General features: G+C 35.7%; 1 protein-coding gene across 3 annotated transcripts in view; it reads left to right on the top strand.

Moving 5' to 3' along the window:
- The window catches only part of GXYLT1 (glucoside xylosyltransferase 1), a 42,814-nt gene extending 23,005 nt beyond the window's left edge, over positions 1-19,809 (top strand). For all 3 annotated transcript variants that reach the window (XM_079139412.1, XM_079139411.1, XM_079139413.1), the window contains 3 exons: positions 5,475-5,598; positions 5,858-6,030; positions 13,616-19,809. In XM_079139412.1, coding sequence (XP_078995538.1) covers positions 5,475-5,598; positions 5,858-6,030; positions 13,616-13,777 — 459 coding nt within the window. In that variant the 3' untranslated portion in view covers positions 13,778-19,809. The remainder of the gene's footprint in view (positions 1-5,474; positions 5,599-5,857; positions 6,031-13,615) is intronic.
- Positions 19,810-22,167: the final 2,358 nt, after the last annotated feature.

Below are 22,167 nucleotides of genomic sequence, written 5' to 3'. Positions count from 1 at the left end.
GAGTTGCTGGACCGGTGCTTGGGTGATATTTCTCTGGTTTTCTTTTGAAATTATTTGACTTATAGTTTTAGATTTCTTTTATTAAAATCCAGACTGAACGATTCAGAATTTTTCCATTTAAATAGAATATTTGAAGAAAAACGTGGCCAGGGCGTGCGGTTTAGTAGAGTGGGTGGAACGAGATGGCGTCACACACGGGGAAGAGCAGTGCCATTGCCCAGGCAGTGGGCGCCCTCGGCCTGGCTGTCCTTGTGGGAGGCAGCGACAGAACACTTGAATCTGAAGTGTGGTGTTTCTTGGGGCAACAGAGTCATGGTTAAGATCAAAGACTCTGCAGCTGTTGGTCTGGCACTTTTTAGTTATTTAATTATTTTGGTTACATTTTGATTATCTCTGGGCTTAAGTTTTCTCCTCCATGAAGTGGAATAATGACATAATAATACCAATGTCTTAGGGCTTTTTGTGAGGATTAAATAAGTTAAAATGGTGGCTGACATATATAAATGTTGGCTATTATGCAGCTATATTGAAAGTTAACTTAAAAACATCTTTGTGTGTTTCTCATCAAATTGTGGAATCAGGGGTCTGGGTTTGTGGCTCAGTGGTAGAGCGTTTGCCTAGCATGTGTGAGCCACTGGGTTCAATTCTCAGCACCACAGGTAAATAAATGAATAAAATAAAGGCCTATCAACATCTTAAATTTTTTTTTTTTAAATTGTGGGATCAATGGATTGTTTAATTTCACTGACCATGCACTTTGAATCATCACTGTGTTCTGTGTACAGGTTATGCAGGGTTAGTTTGGGTTCAGTAAGCTGCAAGTCATTGTAGTGTGTGGGCTCTAGGGACAAACTGACTTTCTGTATAGTTTACCACCTGGGCGCTTCTTAACCACTGACCAGTTAGTTAGCCTTTGAATGTCAGTTCTCTCAACTTAAAAACAGAGATACTAAATGGACTTATCTAAGTTTAGAAGAAATTAATTAAAAATGTTTAGTACAGAGCATGTCACATAGTAAGCAGGTTTCCTTTTCTTCTTTTTCTTTTTTGGTGCTTTGGGTTGAATCCAGGGCCTGGGCATGCTCTGCAAGTGCTCCTCCCCAGCCTGAGGGAGCAGATTTTAAATGTTAGCTAAAAACAGTGTTTGTTACTTTATAACTAGTTAGGATTAAATTAAATGTTAAAGGCTATTACATCTCCTAAGTCTCTGTATATGTTCACATGGCGATCTTCATGGATTTATTTGTCGTATGTTTTTTTTTCCTCCTTTCTTCCCTTCTTCCCTTCTTTCCTTTGTTGCTGTTGAACTCAGGGCCTCAGTAATGCTAGGCAGGTGCTCTTCCACTTGAGATATACCCCTAACCCTGTCATGTGTTTTTCTATGACTTCTGGTGGATAGAATTTACATTGTTAAATTTATTTCTTCCTTGAACAGGTTGAATTTAAATCTTTGCCTCATTTAGAGTTTTTTCTTCTTTCCTTTGGTATGGGCAGCCGTATTGCTTGTAGCCATCACCACCATGTGCCAGCGTTTCAATCTTAGAAGCCTTCTCCCACCCAACCCAATCCTAGGATTAAACCCAGGGGCACTCTGCCACGGAGCTACATCCCCAGTCCTTTTTATTTTTTGAGATGGAGTTTTGCTAAGTTGCCTAGGCTGACCTCAAACTTGTAATCCTCCTATTTCAGTTCTACGAGTCATTGGGATTATGCCACTGCACCCAGCCAGTCTTTGAAGTCTTGATACCACCTGTTGCTCTGTTACTCTGATAAACTAAGTAATGCTTTTAGCCTTCCAGTTTCTGAACCCTGAGAAAATCTTGTTTCAATCTCAGTTTTGCCTTCCAGAATTGAATTGCATTAATGAGACTAGTACTCGGTGACCTCTGCTCTTGCTTAACAGAGAACATCTTTAGTAATCCAGATTGTTACTGTATTTTGAATTTTTAAATTTCATGGTCTATGAAGTGTTACTAAGTAAAATTGGCATTATAACATGATTTTGATTTTCTGATTGTTAGACTATGTTTGGTAATATTATACCAGAAGATGGTGCTGTAAGATTATCTGCTAAGAAATAATGTACTGCTCAGTAACTGCATTTGCAATTTTTAGAATTATGAGAATTTAGAGTTGTAAAGAACTTGAGATAATTTATTACTATACCATTTAATTAAAAAAATTAAAATATAGCTGTATAGTTCAAGTTCCTTACTATTTTTTTGTACCTGTTAATTATTTAGATGCTGTTCTTAAATACCTCAACAGTTTCTCCCACTGCACTTTTCCTTTTGTTAGTGATGTGTTATAGTCAGCTAGAAATGTAGAAAAGGGGGTTGAAATAATCTCCAAACTTTCAAACTTTCTTTTCTTCTGTGCATTAATGACTTAAAGAAGAAAAAGATGAGAGCATTAATTGCACACTAGTTCAGTAGGTCCAATTTATGTCAGACCTTTTGCCGTATGTTACAGATGACCTGTTATTGACCTATAAGACCACATTCAGATTTGCTTCATTTTCAAATCATAGTATTTATGATTGCTAAGATGGTTCTATAAATTTTATGGATTTTAAATTTATTTTCCCATCTATCTTTATTTTTCTTGGTAGTTTTTCTGTCTATATTTGTAGCAAACATTATCTTGGTTATTCCTACTAATTCTACAATTTGAGGCACATATCTTAAGTTTTAGATCTTTAGCCATAGACCTGAATTATTTACAATCATTTCCATATTATTTCAAACAAATCTATGAATGTTGCTTCATGGTTCTTATCACGTGGAAAGGCACAAGATTATCCCTTTTAGAATAAAGGTCTTATTTTAAATTATTTATTTGCTGTGTTGTCACCAAATTCCCACTATTCATGGCTGTTCAGTTCCAGTGTCATATTTTAACATATTTGACTTTTTTTTTAAGGGTTTTCAAAAACATTTTATTAAAAAATATTGAGTTGACAAAAGTTATTAGCAGTAATAAAATATAAGGGTAGGAAACAATGAGTAGTTTTATAACCCAGTAGTTGTATATTTCATATTCAAGGTGTATAACATGATGATTTGATATATGTATACACTGTGTACTGACCACAGTCAAATTAGTGGATTTGTCACCACCCATTAATTACCATTTGTATGTCTAGAGATGAAAGGACACTTCTCTTCCTAAATTGCAGGTAACTGTGTTATAGTTATTAACTATAGTCACCACACTGTACTTTAGATTTCTAGAACTTATTTATCTTTTTTTTTTCCTTTTTTGTTTTTTTTCTCTTTCATTTTAACTGCATTATCCAGAATGTCTACAAAGAACATGCTCATTTTTACAACTAGAAAAAGTAAATCATTAATTAAAATACATAACACAAAGTTCATAGGATATCAATAAGAATAGAAAGAATGTAACCATCCAAAAGCAATACCCATTCTTGGATGCCTAAAATTCACAAAATTATATTGAAAAGCAGCAGTGTCTTTCATATAGTTTGAGTTCAGTTTTAGCAAAACAAAACAAATGTCTTTTCCTTTGAATGGTGAATACCTTAGAGTTACTCCAGAATAATATTGAATTATTCATATTGAATAGTGAATGCCTGGAGTTACTCCAGAATAATATGAAATCAAACTTTATTTCAATAAGAACTTTTAAGCCTAAAATCCTGCAAATTCAATCAGTCTTGATTCATGTATCTGTTCCCAAAAGTAGTCTCCAAATTTACAGAGATTAGGACTTAACACTTATTTATCTTATAACTGGAAGTTTGAGCCTTTGCCCAACATTTCCACCTCCCACACATATAGTTATATATATTAAAGAGTATAAGTTAATCAGGAGGCTGAGACAGAAGGATTTCAAGTTCAAGGCCAGACTCAGCTACTCAGCAAAGCACTAAGCAACCTAGTGAGACCCTATCTCAAATTTTTTTTAAAAAGGATGAAGCTCAGTGGTAAAGTGCTCCTCCTGGGTTCAATCCCCAGTACCTTTCCCCACCCACCAAATTCAAATAGTAAAAATTCTTTTTGTTCTTTGTATCTCTTAATACTTGATAGTTTATCACATTGGTTAGCTATTGTATTTTGGGTTATGATATTTGTAGTTTTGAATCCTTAATAGAGTATTTATTTCTTCTCTTTTTAAAAAAATCAGAATTCTTCTTTAAAAAATATTAGAGAAAAACCAAATAATATGAACTAGGTGCTTAGGAAAACATTCCTTGTATGTCTACTCTACCCTTTTTCTGTCCAGCTATATTTAACTTTGGAAAGTGTTTTTTGTCTTCTTTACCTACTGAGGGCAGGTGCATCTTTTGTACAGCTTTGTGTTCAGAATATTTAGCACAGTGCCTGACATAAAGTAGCACATAAGTGGCTAATTACTGGCAAAGAACAGTCAAAAATGAATGTTTTAGAAATGAAGCCATAAATAAATTATTGGAAAATATTGGAGAAGAGAATATTTGGTATGAAAGGGGCAGGTTATTTTTTTGTGTTTGAAAGATGTATGTGATGGAGGACTTGTGTTGATGTAGATAGCCATGTGAGCAGAGCAATATCAGTGAACATCTTGCCAAAAGGTGTGAAGTAATGAATCCTGGGAAACTAATGAGTTCTCAGTTTCTAGCGCTGTTGGAACATAATATGAATAGACACCTGTTAATTTTATATTTATGGGTAGGCTGACAATGATAATGAATCAATTTTCAAAAGCATACGCAATTTTAAAATGAAACTCATTGGTCTTAATGTACTATGCATTTTGGCAGATTTTCTAAAATTAGAACTACATTCTTCTGGTTTTAAAATCTACAAAGCAAAATTTTAAAAATTCAAGTAATTTATTATATGAAGAGTGAAAGGACAAGTGCCCACTCTACACATCTCTCCCCAGTTTCATGCCTTTGGAAGGAGTGACACTGTAAGCTTTGCTGTATACTCATTGGACTTTTTAAAAAATATATTTTAAAACAAATGTGTGTGTATATATATACACACACACACACATATATATATTAGTATTTATAGGATCCTTTCATATATCATCATCTTAAAATTTTTTCTTCCCTTATTAAGTTGAAAACTTCACCTTTTCACTGTCCTCCTCTTAAAATTGAGATATAGGACTGGTAATGTAGCCCAATGATATTGCCCTTGCCTAGCATGCATGAGGCCCTGGGTTTGATCACCAGCACAACAAAAAGAAAAAGTAATGATTAAGTTGTAATTAAACTATTACTACTTTTTCTTTCCTGAATTTTATTAGTCTTATCACTCCTACAGATAACTTCAGATACCTTTTGTTATCTTCCCTTCTCCTACTGGGCAGCTCTCCTCAATCAAATATCATTTGGTTTTGTAGCAAAAGGAGTTTGCATTTCTCCTTGTGTCTACTAATAGTTGCTAAGGGAAGAATCAGGAACTTTCATGCTGCCATTTAAATCTGAAATCTGAGACTCTTTAATGTTTCATCAACAGAATGATATGACAACTGTACAGCTAAAATGGGGAGATATTCTTATGCCATTGCTTAAAAAGTACAAACTGAACATCACATGGGGTGATCAAGATCTACTGAATATTATGTTTTTTCACAATCCAGGTAATCATTTATCCTTTTATCCTTTGCATCTATAAAAAAAAAATCACAGATAATATTGAAATTGACATATTAATGGTTGTTACTTATCTTTGAGACAGTAAAACTTTTCTTAAATATTGATTTGTTGGAGATGTAAATGCTAAGTGTATTTTATAGTATTTCAAGTCTTATTCTGCATTTTTTTTTTTTTTTTTTGCAAAATGTTGATTCTATAGAATTAGTATTTGCCTCTTCTTCTTTTTTTTTTTTTTTATGTTAGAAAGCCTTTTTGTTTTTCCATGTCAATGGAATTATCGGCCGGATCATTGTATATATGGAAGCAATTGCCAAGAAGCAGAAGAAGAAGGAATCTTTATTCTTCACGGGAACAGAGGTGTTTACCATGATGATAAGCAGCCGGCATTTAGAGCTGTTTATGAAGCACTGAGAAATGTAAGGTTTGCTTTTTTTTTTTTTAACTTTTCGTTTGGAAAAACTTACAAGCTTAAGGAGAATTGGCAAAATAATACAAAGAATTTCCATAAATCCTTTTTTTAGGCTCATCAGTTTTTAATATTTTGCCTTATTTGCTTTGTCATTGGTTTTCTCCCTATACATTGTGTTTTTCTGAACCATTTGCCAAAAAATTGCATGTTATCCTCTTACCCCTAAAAACTTGAATGTTTTACTAAGAATAAGTTCTCTTATTAACCACACACCAGTATTAAACTCTGAAAATTTGATACTGATATTTCATGTGTCATCCATGTGTCTTTACTCTCTTTTGATCAAGGAATAATTTCTCAGTGTTTGTCTTTTGAGACATTGGCCTTTTTGGAGAAGAGCACCCCTTCACCGCCACCACCATCTCTCTCTCTCTCTCTCTCTCTCTCTCTCTCTCTCTCTCTCTCTCTTTCTATCTCTTTTTAAATTAGAATGTTTTTTATTTGGCTTTGGCTTATCTGACATTCCCTCTGATTAGGTTCAGGATGTGCACTCCAGAACGCAACACCACTTGACATTGTGTTGCAGGTACAATCACCTTTGCTCCTTGTTGATGTTGATCACTCCGTCAAAATATTGTTCAGTTTCTCCACAGTATGATTATTTTTCCTCTTGCAAAAAGTTTGTGGGGACAGTCTCAAAAATCATGCAGATGCTCTGCTTCTTATCACAACTTCCCTCCTAGATTCCCTATAGATTGAGCATCCATTGTTGGTTCTTGGTCAGATCAGTCTTTACATGGCAATTGCAGATTGATGGTTGTCCAGTTCTAGTACTCCTTCCACGTATCATTTGGCATTCAGCATTCTTCTGTAAGGAAGAGTCAGGCCCTCCCTTTTTGCCCTATTGTTTATTTATATATAATCACTATGAACTCTTTGGTACTTATTCCCCTTTCCCCAGTGATTTATAATATCATTCTCTTCTGTGTCGATGCTGAAGTTGTTTCAGATTTTGCCGTGGAGAGCATTTTTTGGCTACTTTTTGTGCCCTTTGACATGTCTCAGTAATTTTTTGAGTATCTCTTTTATATTCTGTCTTAATAAAATACTCTAGGTTTGTCTAATATTTTCCTTGCCTTACCTCTGAAATTAATCATCCAGCAAAGGAGCTCTAGTGCCCTTTTGTGGCTCTGAATTTTAGGCTTGTTTATTGCTACAGGGGTGTCTTTGCTTTGAAGTCCTTTCAGTGACAGGAGGAGATGCGAACTCAGACATGTAGTCAGGTGTTCTCATTGATCCTCCAGTTCTAGTCCAATCCTCCAAGCTCTTTGTTGCTTTCTTCTACCCTATATTTTATCCCCTTTCAGTTCCGCTGTTAGAATCCTGACTTCTAACATTAATACATTTCCTTATTTGCTTTACCCCATAATATGTTTAAAATAATTTCAGAAATGTTTCATTCATGCCATTACCCCAAAACCAACCTACTAAGGTGTTCTGGATTTGTTTCCAACCCTCTTTCTCCCTCCCCTGCCACTGGACAAGGGTGAACCCTCAATACAATGCTCAGAAGTTACCCGAAGTAGTTCTTTTTCCTTCCCTTTCAGTGTGGTTATTTTATTTATTTGAAGTACATTTGGGTCTATTTTTTCTTTTCAGAAAGTTTTTAGTTTTAGCTTTTTTCCCCTATTCTTGTTGATACAATATTTTTGATATGTGGAATATTAATACACTTCAAAAAGTGAAAGCCACATAAGGGTTTACTTAGATGTATCTCTTCTTTCCCTGTCCCTTCACCACCAATCCCCTTTCCCACAGGTTTCCAGTGTCCCTTCCTGGTTTGTAAATTTGGGTTTCTGTATGTAAGAAGGGAAGATGTGTGAATGCTTGTTTTATAATTTTTCTCTTCTTACACAAAGGGTAGCATACTGTATGTATTCATTTTTTCTTTTTTTTTTTCCCCCACTTAAAATATTTTGGAAATATCTGCACCATTCTCTATGTTAGGACATTTGGTAGTTTTTAGTATTTTTGAATTATAAATAATGCAGCATTGTGTAGGCTTGCCATGTGCATATTTGTGTTTGGGGAAGTGAATCATCAAGATAAATTCCTGGAGTGAGATTATTATAATGAAGATATTGCCTGTTTTCCTCCATAAGGATTGTTGGCATTCCTGCCAACAGTTTATAAGGCGTCCTCTTACCCACATCCTTATTAATAGAACATATTATCAAGATTTTTAAAAAAATCTGTCTATGTGGTAGTTCAGAAACTGAATCTTGAGGTAGTTTTAAGTTGCATTTCTCTTATTAAAAGTGAAGTTGAATATCTTTTTATATTATTTAAGAACCATTTTAATATCTTTTTGGGGTGAATTTTCTTATATCTTTCACCTGTTCTATAGGTTTTTTAAAAATAATTTTATTGAAGCACGAAGTTCTTTCATTTCAAGTGTATAATTCTGTGATTTTTAGCCTATTTACAGAATTGTATAGCCATTCCATGAGGGAATTTTTATCATCCCTTTAATTGTTAAAAGTTCTTTGTATGTTTAGGGTCTTAGCCCTTATCTGTGATATATAACTGTGGATATTTTCCACCAGTTTGACTTTGCTGATGACATTCCATGCCATTCAGTTTGTTTAAAACATTTTATGTAATCAAGTTTATCAGCCTTTTCCTACCTACACTTGGGAGATAGAGCCAGTTGTAGGAGAATATCCCCAGCCACTGTTTCATTTATTGCATTCAGATCTTTAATTTTGGATGAGGAATGGATACCATTTGACCCTTTTCCAAATGGCTCTCCTGTTGTCTCAATACCATTTATTTAAAAAGTTTATTATCAGAGCAAAGAGTTGAGATACTGACTTTGATCCTATATTGCAATTCTCTTTGTGGTTTCTGGATTTTCTATTTTATTGCATTGGTCTGTCCATCTGTGTATCATACTGTTTTAATGATATGTTTTAAAATCTGGTAGGGCTATCCTGTCTTCATAACCTATCCTTTTCAGTGTTTTCCTAGCTACTATGTATTTTCCCACAAGTATCAACTTGTTTCACTCCAGAAGAAAACTTGTGGATAATTTTATTGGCAACATACTAACTTCATGCATTAACTTGGGGAACAATGACATTTCGTTGGTTGCTGTGTGTTGAATGTGGTTCATCCCTGCCAAAACTTGCATTGAAATATAATTTCCAGTGTAATGGTATTGAGAGGTAGTGGGGCCTTTAAAAGTAATCAAATCATGAGTGCTTCTCTCTCATGAGGGATTACCAGTATGACCACTGAGCTCTCATGCAGATGCACTGCCTGCTCTGCCAGATTACTTAATCTTAGTGGATGTGAAGACAAAACATAAATAAATAATAGGAGTGCTAGTTTGGTTTAAGTGTTGGGGTTAGAAGAGCTTGTGATCTCTATTTGCAAGGTTCTCATTTGCTTGTGAGTGAAAACCTCTGGTCTAATATAGCCTCACAGATAGCAATAAGAATAAAAACACTTAACTATGATCCATTGTGACAGAGACTGTACTAGAATGAGGAAATTTAGCAGTTCTGTGCTGAAGGGCCAGGGAGGCCTCATTTAGGAAGAGTTATTTGAAGTGTGTCCTGAGGAATGAAGAGTTTGCCAGGTGAGTGGGCCTGTCTGCACTGAGAACAAGCTTCAGAGGCTGTGGAAGTGTCCTGAGGAGGTCAGTTTGCCTGGATGTGAAGGTGGGCAGGGAATAGGATGCACATGGACGTGGAGTGCTGTGCCCTGTTGGCGTGGTAGTCCACCGTGATGGGGAATGGAATAAAGTGTTCTCCTGGAAATCAAACTGGGTGGTGGGCAAGGTGCCAGCAGCATTGTGGGCACAGTTTTCAGTTACAATTTGCTAAGTTTCTTGTCCTGTAAACTTGACAGGTAAAGTTACTAAATAGTCACTTGTCATGATATGACTATACTTGCTGAAGAATTATGAAATGCAGTGTTTTCATTTTAATTTATCAGGCCTTGTATACCTTCCAAAATTAATATTGTGTTTTTTTTTTTTTCTTTCTGATCTTTTTTTTTTTTTATTGTAAACAAATGGGATACATGTTGTTTCTCTGTTAATATTGTGTTTTAATAATGCTGTATGACAGCTTGTCAGAAGGTGATAAAAATGAATAAAAATATTTTTAGGATTTTGAGATTTTTGGCAGAATAGAAAAGAAATGCATTCCTATAAAAGCATAATTCCTTTGTTTCTAGTATTTAAAAACAATCTTCTGTTAGCAAGTTAAATCTCTTTAGTTTTGTTTGATATTTTCCTTTGGTTTATAAATATTTATCTTTAAAAATCTGAGTAATAAAGCGGATGATGACACATAATGGGGGGTGGGAGGGGGGCAAGAATGGAGGAAGGAGGGATGTATAGAGAGAAAAGAGGGGTGGGGGGAAGGAAAAAGTAACAGAATGAATCAAACATCATTACCCTATGTAAATGTATGATTACGCAAATGGTATGCTGTTACTCCATGTACAGAAACAACATGTATCCCATTTGTTTACAATAAAAATAAATTTTAAAAAATCTGAGTAATAGTTTTAAGTTGATTAATTATGCTTGATTTTTACGAAATAAATTTTAGTTTTTAAATGATTTCAAATATGAAATTAATGATTTTTTTTTTTTGTATTTGCTTTGGGTCTGTGTTAACTACAGTTTGTAGTTACCCATTTTTCAACTTAATGAAGTTAATCAGTCTTTTATGAAGCTCTTATCTTCCCTTATCTATAATTCAGTGAGAGGTGTAATTTTTTAAAGAATTGCATACAGACCAAGATATTTATGCAAGTTTCAGACAGAAGCTTAGTCATAGCCATGGAATGCAGTGAACAGTATGAATTATAAAGGATGTGAGCCAGGCTTAAAATGCAAATGCATAGCTATGTATGCCAGCAAATCAGTTTTTACAGTCTGTACATATTTGTTAAATATTAGTTTGTTGAGTGAATAAAAAATATTGTTTAAAAATTACAAATTCAAAATGGGAACAAAACATTTTATGGCTCTATGAGGTATTTTCTGCTTCATGTATTTCTTTCAGAGTTATTATATTTCCGTGGTGTTCCTGTGTTAACTTTGATTTACTTTATACCCCGCTTCTATTTGCATAACTATGTTTGCACAGGAATCTTGAATGTTTCTGTCCCACAGTACCTCATTGTATTTGGTGGACATTCAGGGTTTGCTGGATTGAACTCCAGTCTGCCATACTTCCCATGCATGTTCTGTTCTGTGAAAATGCCTCAAATTGCCTAATCACGATCATCATAGCCTCACGAGTTATTTTCTGCTCTTCAACTGACAATCTTTTATTTATATTTATCATGGCCTTCTAAAAATTTGTGTACTGGGTGCTGTGCAGTGAAAGCAGGGAATGATTAACTACATAGGGCAAGGCTTCCAGGGGAACTGACAATCGACCTTAGCCCAAGGATGATGAGTGCTAGGATCAGGAGGAAAGGGAAGGATGACTCAGGCACAGCGTCCTGGGTGGAAAGGCCTGCATTGAGGTAGGACACACACATGTGGCCCAGGACAGGGACACCTAGGTGCAGCTCATGTCACTGGCAGAATGCAGTGTCTTTAGCCTATGTACAATTTTGATAATTTGTCTACTCCCTTAAAGATCAAATTGCTGTGTCAGATGGTGGGCTAAAGGAGGTCAGCCTTGTTTATTATTTCAGAAAATATTTATCAGAAGAAATTTTTTCCCCTGGTGAGGGAATAAAAATACTTGATCAAATATTTGGACTTAAAGCCTATGAAAATGAATGAACTGAATCTCAAGTACCATACTGTCCTAGGAATCAGCAGTCTTCCCCTAATTCTTAAATGTTTTCATTTTATTGTTATAGAATAGTTTTAAACAATCAGTTTGGTCTTCCCATAATTATTTGCCTCTCTCCCAGTCATTCAGGTGTATGTTTTGTACATGTTGGAATGTCACTGGACATTTTGGCCTTCAACAGCAGACACATTTAGGCATGTCTGTATATAGCACAGCACTTTTCTCAGTTTCCTACTGTTCACTGAGGTTCATCCTTTGAAAGGAATTTTGAAGACTGACAGCATTGTTTTGTTGGCTTTTGTGGGAAAGCATTGCTGTGTTGTGGTTCAGTGCTTAGACTGGAGCTGAACTGCTGGGGCAGAATCCTGGCTTCACCTCTCACTAGGACTATAACTAGGGAAATTCTCACTCCTTGCCTTGGTTGCTTCATTGTGAAATGAGGATATAATTGTCTATGTTTTAAAGTTATTATGAGACATTTATCAATACATATAAAACTTTTAGACTAGTACCTGGCATGTAGGACATTGTTCCTAGCTAAGCTTCTCTTCCTCTTTTTTTAAAAAAATTTGTTTTCAAAACAATTTTAGATATTAATCTTCAGTACGTGTGATTGATTTTTAAAAATCACCTTAAAAGTGGTGATTCATGCAGTTAATACTCACAATCTTGTTGTTCAAGTGGTGCCAAAGTTTAGGATCTCTTGGCATCTCATCGCTTCTGAATCCTGGGGCTTGCTGCAGACTGACTCACTGTGCTTAGGGTGGGGCTTTCATTTTTTTCTCCCCCAGGGTGCCAGTGAACCTCAGGTATAATCTTAGGTCACTTGAACCTCTTAGATTTCAGGTTCCAAATTTACTTTGTGAGTTTGCATTTTTCACTGTCTTCAGATTTTGATGTAAACTGTTCTATTTTCAAGACCCATCCATCCTTCTAATTGAAAATATGCTTAGGAGGAAATACGGAGTAAAAAAATACACCTGACTGACAATCCTGTGATTACAAATTATTTCCTCTTAACTACTACTATACTGTTCCCATATACATTCATCAGGATGCATATGTATTTTTCAGTGAAAAAGGAAGCTGATCAAGAATATATTTTGGATTGGGGGGGTCAGTCAACATTCAACTGATACATTTATTGGTTACTTTTTAGACTTTTTAGACTTTTTTTTTTTTTTTTTTATAAAAAGTGCTAGTAAGAATCCCTATGAAAATTGCGTGATATTAGCAGGTCTCACACGTAGTATCCTCGGGATCCTTTTGTGCAGATGGGGTCCTTTGGGAAATGCTAAACCATGTCATCATATTGCATTCCTCCCACTTCATGCCTCCATGTCTTTCCTTTCTAATTTAGCCTCAACACTATTACCAGGGTGATTTTTGGAAGGTGAAATGGGGTGGAATGCCTGGTAAGGCCCTTTTTTAAGTGAGTCCAGCTTTCATAGTTTCTACCAGGTACCTTCAGAGTGTTGGTCACCTTACGTCAGTATCTCTGGGTCTTTGCCTTCATTCTTCCCCTGGCTTGGAATACTGTTTCTGTTACCCCTCCCTGAAAAACTCCCTAGTTCCCCCAGGGATTTGCCACCAATATTTCCCTTCTCTAATATTTCGATATAATTCATTGAAAATATTTGTTGAGCATATACTTTCTATGAGATATTAAATGGAACTTGTTACTATTAAAATGATTGAAGAAATTGTTTGGAAAATAATTAAATTTTTATATGTATAATTGCTTTTTTTCCTCCCCTCTAGTGTTCTTTTGAAGATAACAACATCCGTTCCTTATTAAAACCTTTAGAACTGGAACTACAGAAGACGGTGCATACATACTGTGGAAAGATTTACAAAATATTTATCAAGCAACTAACGAAAAGCATAAGAGACCGTTATGACAGACCACGAAAGGAAAGGTGATTCTTGGTGACTGCTAAGTTAAATGGATGAAAACATCGAGGTGTCAGAGCATAAGTGTGAAGGAATAGTCTTGAATGAAGTATTTAGGAAGGAATTATTCATCTCCAGAGTAATTTTTTTCCTGAAGAAGTTAAATGAGCAGTATATTCATGTAATGAAGAATAAGTTAAAATTTGAGGTTCCAACAATAGACTTTTTTGATCTCCGATGTTTTGTAACATTACTTGCTGTCATTCCAGTATTGTTGAAAATATTATTGAATGGTTGTAGCCTGCACAGTTCTGGTGGCTCCTACTCTCAAGTGAGTAAGAATGGTAGGGGTGTATGGATGGAAAATGTACCTCATACACAGTGTGGGCACTCAAGCTGTGAGTATAGCAATAATTTTATGTCAGCACTAACCTCACTTTAAACATGTGAGAAAAAGGTTGTTTACAGGGGCAGAAAAGGTTCTGTTTCTCAAGAAATGTGATGTAACCAATGTAACCATTGACAATCTATGTGTACCTTATACATTTCATCTCCGATCTACAATATTTTTGTGACAATCATGTTTAAAATTATTTTTAGACTATAACTAAGCTGCACAAAAAATTGAGCTGTATGAGAAAGAAGAAAAATAATGAAAACTTTGAGGCATTTTGTGTGTGTGTGTGTGTGTGTGTGTGTGTTTTGTGAAAGAAGGCAAAATGGTAGTGTTTTCATTTTGTATGTATTAAACTGTCTTGTCAAACTCAGTTCTAAGATATTTGGGGAAGTTTTTTCCTTTTTCTTCTCTTTTTAAATCACTTTAAGTGAAAAATTTCAGCTTTACTGGGCATTCTGGAAGCAAAAAATATGCTGATAATAAAGTAAGAAACTTAATAGTAATGCTAATATGATGATGGAAACTGCAATGGGCCAAAGTGTGTGAGCTGCATACTCCTGGGATCAGTAAGTTCAGTTACAATGGAGTAGAAAAAGTGGTCCATTTAAACTTCTTCTACCTCAAAATGACTTTGCAAGGCATTTTTGAAAAGCAAATTTATAGAACCTTACTTTAAGTAAATTAGACAATTTTGGTGAATGATTTGGATTAAGAAGAATGTTACATCCAACAACAGAAAAAGTAATATTTACTGGGTTAATCTTGCTTTTTTGAACATCACTTAAGACAGTTAATTTTTTTTTTTTTTTTTTTTTTTGGTACTGGGGATTGAACTCACAGACGCTTTCCCACTGCGCTACATCCCCAGCCCTTTTTATTTTTTATTTTGAAACGGGGTCTTGCTGAATTGTTCAGGGCCTTGCTAAGTTGCTGAGGCTGAGGCTTTGAATTTGCGATCTCCTGCCTCAGCCTCCCAAGTTCCTGAGATTATAGGTGTGCACCCCTGTACCTGGCCAGGACAGTTAATTTTTAAAGGCAAGCCTTGAAGTTGAGAAAAAATATTCTCTTGGTGCTCTTGACTGCTATCTAGTATAGCTATAGATTCTAAACTTTTAGTACATACCATGCTAGGGCACACATCTCATTTTACCAGGCGCTATGTGTTACCTTCTTTTTCTCTCTTTAAATTTTAATGCTTAAATGGAGAAGAGAACTCAGGAAGGAAAAATCATGCTATTCGGCTTACTCTGTGTAGACCGGGAGTTTGTAGAAAGTGGTAGTCAGTACTTTGTTGTCCTCTGTCTTGTGTAGTTCAGTCAGGGACAGATTGAGAGAGGAAGATTTAAAAAAGCAGATTGGAAATTGATTCTCACCCCCTCCAAAAAAAAGAACTTGATAAGCAGCCCAGCAGTCTTAGAACAGATGGGTTGAGAGAGCAGGAGCCTGCTTCCTTGGCAGAATGCCTTGGTGGAATACCTGTGAACTGTTGAAATTGAACTTGCTGAGAAAATGAGAATCCTAAAATTGCAAACTTTGGCTGATGTATATAAGACCCGAAAGGGTCTACAAATGAGACTGTTGCTTGGCTATAGAAGACTCTTTGAGCAGCTTGTTAAAAATAGTTATCTTGAGCTTCTCCCTTGGAGACTGATATACTCTCTAGGATGAAGTCTGTTAAAAAAAAAAAAAAAAGTTATTGAAGAGATTTAAAGATCATAAAAAGTAGGGAGCGCATAGTGATACTCATCGTCCTGATCTAATACTTAGCAATATGTTGAGTCAGCTTAATTTATTTCTTTTTTTCCCCCTCTGCTGAAATATCTTAAAATCTCAGATATCATTTTATTTTACCATTGTGAATGTTTTGGCAACTACAGGGACTTGGACTTAAAGTAGCAACAGTCCTCTGACCTCATCTGATATCCTTAAGCAGATTTTCCTGACTGTCTCCAATATGCCATTGTTTAGTTGGTTTATCAGAGTATAGAGATAAGTTACAGGATTATTCTGTTTTTAACAGGCATCTCAGGTGATTTTGATATTAACTAGCCTGGGAACCACTGGAAATTATTTGCCAACCTTAAGGTTGAAGTTAGTATACCACAATTCCTGGCATGGTTGGTAAATTATAATTGTGGTTTTGAAATTAGAAGAAACTGTTGGGTTATTGACAAGATATGAGTCTATATTACTAAGCTCCATAAGGTTTAATTTTCTCATTGAATGGATACTCTCAGCCCCATGGGCTCCGGTGTGGCTGATGGCTCCATGTAGACTGTGGTCATGGGTTAATCCAATTGGATTGTGTGCCATGGTCTCCTTTGTGTTGTGTCCTTTTTATACTGTCCTGTGGTCTACATTGTGGACCAGCTGGAAGGTTCTTCATCTGGTCTATTGAAACCTGACCTAATTGAGCTTTGTATCATAAATTGGGTTATGGTGAAAACTGTCCATTTTTTTCTTACCTAAAGTCAGTGGTATCACAGAATGTCTATAGCAGTTTTAAAATTAATGTTTGGAATTTTATCTTTAAGGTAATTTTTTCCTTGAAAATTCTTAAGAAAGTTCTTAGCTCTAATAAGATTAAATTGCAGATGAATAAATTGGAGAACATAGTATTTTTTCAGTATAAGAAGTCCTTCAGAAAACATAGCTTATCTATGCAGTTTATATAAGTTATACTATATATTCTCTGAGGCTGTGTGTTAGAACACACACAGTTTTGACCTCAGAATTATCTCTGGGCTATAATATCACCAAAGTGGAAAGATTAAGATCAAACTTTATTTGTATAAGATAGTAGTCATCTTAAATGAACTTGGAAAACCTTTAGAAATATATTTTGTGATTTATATTTTAAGAAAATCTATTTTTTCCTTATGAAGACTAGTTCATCATGTATACAGTAACCAAGTGATTTGGGGACATTTTTGAGCCTGTAACACTATTATTGCTTATGCGTTGCTGCCTTGCTTTTTAGTCATAGGTCAGTGGTGGAGTGACAGGAAGACCAGACTGAGAACTAAATCTGGATTCTCTTCTTGATCAGGGGCCTCAGGCATGCCATTTAGACTTCACTATGACATAGGTTTTCAGGTGGAGCCAGTATAGTGTGCCCTTCAAACCTCACAAGGTGAGACTCAGAAGAAAGAATGGGTTTGAACATTCTACCTGGTCTGTTACACCATGCCATTGTTACGTTGAGGTGTTTTGCTCTGCTGGTCCTTTCCTTAGGCTGAATGTTTTCTGATACGTATCTCCAGTATGAATTTGCTTATGTCATGTAAGGAAGAGTTTTCCAGGAAGAGAAAGTAAGAGAAGAAAAGAAAGATGTAAATGAATAATCAGAAAAGAAGGAAAAGAGAGAAAGTGAGAAAGGGAGAGGGAAGAAAAGGGAATAAGAGTGAGAATGGCAAAAGGCAGAGTAAAGGAAAAGAAGGAATGAAATGGGGAAATTGAGAAGTAGAGACGGAGAGGAATGCAGTGGAAGCCTTTTCTTTTGGCCTTGTGCCCCCACCCCCACCACCAACCCCAGGTCACTGTCTGCCTTAGTCCTGCAGGTCAGGAAAGGTGCTGGCTTACATGGCAGGAGGCTCGGGGCCACAGTTTGTGCACCCTGCAGATACTCATTGATTTTTCAGTACTAATGATTCAATATTTTATCTTTTTTTTTTTTTTTGCTGGATCCCACTATATGAGTTGGGACCCATGGAAACAATATCTTCCATTTTAACTCTGCCCTTAGCCATACCAAATTTGGATTATGTAAGACTTACCACATTTCCCCGGGGAGGCTGGGGTGGAAGGAGTGCTTCATCAGGTCTGAAGGGCTAGGAATCTACCATAGCAGTTTTCCCAGGTAATACTAATGGGAGCAAATAGGGAATCATTGCCTTTCCTTGAATGGTAGATTCAATGACAAGATCACATTGTTTTATTCCTCAGTAGAGAGGCTTTCAGTTGAACTGTTACAGGTGAATTCAAGAGAACAGGAGATGGTAGAAACACTAATTAAAGAGGGAAGCTTTAAGAGGGATTATTCATTATTAATTTTTTTTTTTTTGTGGTATCATGTATTGAACCCAGGTCATCATGCCTGCTAGGCAAGCAATCTAGCACTGAGCTACATCCCCAGTTCTCACTGTCTTCTATTTCAAATACGTATATTTTAAGTAATAAATACCATAGTTATAATGAGAACCTTTTTGAGATGTTTCTAGAAAGACCACTGCTCTGTTTTTATAAAGTAACTTTTTTGATTCCTTAAATAGAAAATAAAAGTAGGGGTGCAATATGTCAGGTGTGGGGCCAGTTATCCATTTTTGAAATGCTATTTCACATATCTTAATGTAATGATTGCCTTATTACATTTTAATATTTAATAAAAATAGATTAATGATCTGTACAATAATAGTTATCGTTTTCTACATTGCCAAAGCAACCCTTTTTTGTTTATTAAAGTCTGGCTAAACTGTTCTGATGTTTGTTGTTTCTTAACTCATTGAATATAAAAATAGATTTTTAAAAACTAAGTTATACAAACTTAAGACAAAAGTCTAAAAGATGGCATAAGAATCTAAAAAGCAAAACTATGAAGGAATAGGATGTTATTCAAAATCTAGCAATTACAGGATCATGAAAAAAATAATAAAGAATAGCATATTGACCTGGGCAGTTTAAAATCTGTGAATCAATTTGATCTGCCAATCAGTGTCTGACTTTGGAAAATTTATCACCTCATCTCTAATAATTCCAAATGTCTAAGGGGAGTATTTCTTTAGATTTTTCTATACACTTAGTTTTCAAATAAAAGAGAACCTTTGCAAAGATTTTCTGTTAACACTACTACTGGGAACGCTAGTTGGAGGGTCTGTGCTCAGACATCTTAATATCAAACTTAACTGATGTGCAACCTTCGATTATGTTTAGTTCTATATACATTCAGAATATGTGAGCATAAACACATATAACACATCATAACAATCCCTTTTAAAAATTGGAGAGAATGCGACAGCGAATATTCTTTTAAAAAGTCAGTTGATTTTTGACTATGATGGACAGTAGCTGTATTCAACCTTTGTATAAAATCTCTTCAGGGAATATTGGAATGTTATTTTTGTGCAAAATAATCCAGGGCTTGTAGTATTTCTGAAGAATATGGCATCTATTCAAAATTTATCACAACAAACATGTGTCCACATGCATTATCATCAGTATTTGAGAGCTGGACCAGTGGTTTTTGATGGATTCTGTAACAGATTTGTGAAGGAGACAGAAACTGCACCTGTTCCTGAAATCAAAAACTGAAAAAGGTTGAAGGTGTTTTACCTTTTCTTAAGCATTTTGCATAGTTGTAACGTTTTGAGTAATAGTTCTAAAGCTGCAGGAAGGCATCATGGTGTACTGCGACATGTAGAGATTATTACCCTTTAACTGCTTTTTACCTTAACATACTTTGTTTTGAGAGTAATGTGAATATATTCCAAGTATTTTGTGTATTTTGGGAGTTATTAAAGAAGAGTATAGAATTATACATTTGGTTCTAACTTGAGAATAATGAAAAGTTGTTTCATTCAGTTTTGAAGGAGTTCACATCTTTTTCTTGAGAAACTGTGTTGCTGTAACTAAATAAACATGTACTCAATAAATGTTTAATTTTCTTGAATGATGTCTGAATTATTCTAACAGTCAAAAACAATATTATGAGGACTGGGGATGTAGCTCAGTGGTAAAGTGCTTGCCTGGTGGCCCTGGGTGTAATGCCCAATATCAAAACAAAACAGAGAACAATTGTATGGTCTTTAGGAGGGGTTGCTTGGTAACCAGAAGCAGAGGGCAGTTCCTTGACTGCCTAATTTAGCAACTGAACAAGTGTCATCAAGAACCTTGATGCCTTCTTAGTCCCCATTTCCATTCTCACCCTGTGAGCTTGGTCTCACCTCATGGCTCCAAAGTCACAGCAGATAACAACCGGAGGCTGAAATAAAATTTATTTTTATGAGGAAGGTTTCACTTGCGCTTGTTGGTTACAGCAATGCCTATCTCTTAACAATTGCTTTGCAAAGGGAAAAAAGTGCTCTTGATTGACTCAGACCATGGAGATTTGCCACTGGACTTAAAAATGGGTTCCCCTTGAGGAATGGCTGCTTAGAGAAAGGAGAGCAGCATCAGGGATCTGAAGTTGGTGAGGTAGAAGAGCAGAGTTTGGGAGATGGCTACGGGGTAGGCAACAGACCATCCCCTATTTTACTTACTGAAGCATTTGCTGTAATTTCAAGGGGGTTGAAATTTCATGTCTAGAGAAGAGCACCCTTCTTGTGTCAGGAACTATGTTTGCTTTAAAAAGTCAGTAATATTATGATCTAACGTTTTTCAATTTTACAATTTTTATTATATCATGGTTTTTTATGGGAGAGGGTCACAATCATAGTATAAAAGGTTTGCGAAGATTGAGAAGAATTTAAAAATTCCTTTAAACTGGTGATGAGAAGTGTAAATATTAGCAGTATGTTTTTTTTAAATTTATTTTTATTGTAAACAAATGGGATACATGTTTCTGTTTGTACATGGAGTAACAGCATACCGTTTGCATATTCATAAATTTACATAGAGTAATGATGTTTGATTCATTCCATTATTTTTTTCCTTCCCCCCTCACCCCTCCCACCTCTCTTTTCCCTCTATAGAGTCCCTCCTTCCTCCATTCTTGTCCCACTCCCACCCCCCATTAAGTGTCATCATCCGCTTATCAGTGAGATCATTCCTCTTTTGGATTTTTGAGATTGGCTTATCTCACTTAACATGATATTCTCCAGTTTCATCCATTTGCCTGCAAATGCCTTAATTTTATTATTCTTTATAGCTGAGTAATATTCCATTGTATATATACCACAGTTTCTTTATCCATTCATCAATTGAAGGGCATCTAGGTTGGTTCCATAGTCTGGCTATTGTGAATTGAGCCGCTATGAACATTGATGTGGCTGTATCTCTGTAGTGTGCTGATTTTAAGTCCTTTGGGTACAGGCTGAGGAGTGGGATAGCTGGGTCAAATGGTACGTCCATTCCAAGTTTTCTAAGGAATCTCCACACTGCTTTCCAGAGTGGCTGCACTAATTTGCAGTCCCACCAGCAATGTATGAGTGTACCTTTTTCCCCACATCCTCTCCAACACCTATTGTTGCTTGTGTTCTTGATAATTGCCATTCTAATTGGGGTAAGATGGAATCTTAATGTAGTTTTGATTTGCATTTCTTATTACTAAAGATGTTGAACATTTTTTCATATATCTGTTGATTGCTTGTACGTCTTCTGTGAAGTGTCTGTTCATTTCCTTAGCCCATTTGTTGATTGGGTTATTTGTATTCTTGGTGTAGAGTTTTTTGAGTTCTTTATATATTCTGGAAATTAGTGCTCTATCTGAAGTATGAGAGGCAAAGATATTCTCCCACTCTGTAGGCTCTCTCTTTGCATTGCTGATAGTTTTCTTTGCTGAGAGAAAGCTATTTAGTTTGAATCTATCCCAGTTATTGATTCTTGCTTTTATTTCTTGTGCTATGGGAGTCCTGTTAAGGAAGTCTGGTCCTAAGCCGACAAGGTGAAGATTTGGACCTACTTTTTCTTCTATAAGATACAGGGTCTCTGGTCTGATTTCAGGGTCCTTAATCCATTGTGAGTTGAGTTTTGTGCAGGGTGAGAGATAGGGGTTTAGTTTCATTCTGTTGCATATGGATTTCCAGTTTTCCCAGCACGATTTGTTGAAGAGGCTATCTTTTCTCCATTGCATATTTTTGGCCCCTTTGTCTAGTATGAGAAAATTGTATTTATTTGGGTTTGTGTCCATGTCCTCTATTCTGTACCATTGATCTACCTGTCTATTTTGGTGCCAATACCATGCTGTTTTTGTTACTATTGCTTTGTAGTATAGTTGAAGTTCTGGTATTGCGATACCCCCTGTTTCATTCTTCCTGCTGAGGATTGCTTTAGCTATTCTGGGTTTCTTATTCTTCCAGATGAATTTCAT

The sequence above is a fragment of the Sciurus vulgaris genome (assembly GCF_902686455.1).
Source record: "Sciurus vulgaris genome assembly, chromosome: 5".
Taxonomy (NCBI): Eukaryota; Metazoa; Chordata; class Mammalia; order Rodentia; family Sciuridae; genus Sciurus; species Sciurus vulgaris.
This window is presented reverse-complemented; position numbering and strand designations above follow the sequence as displayed.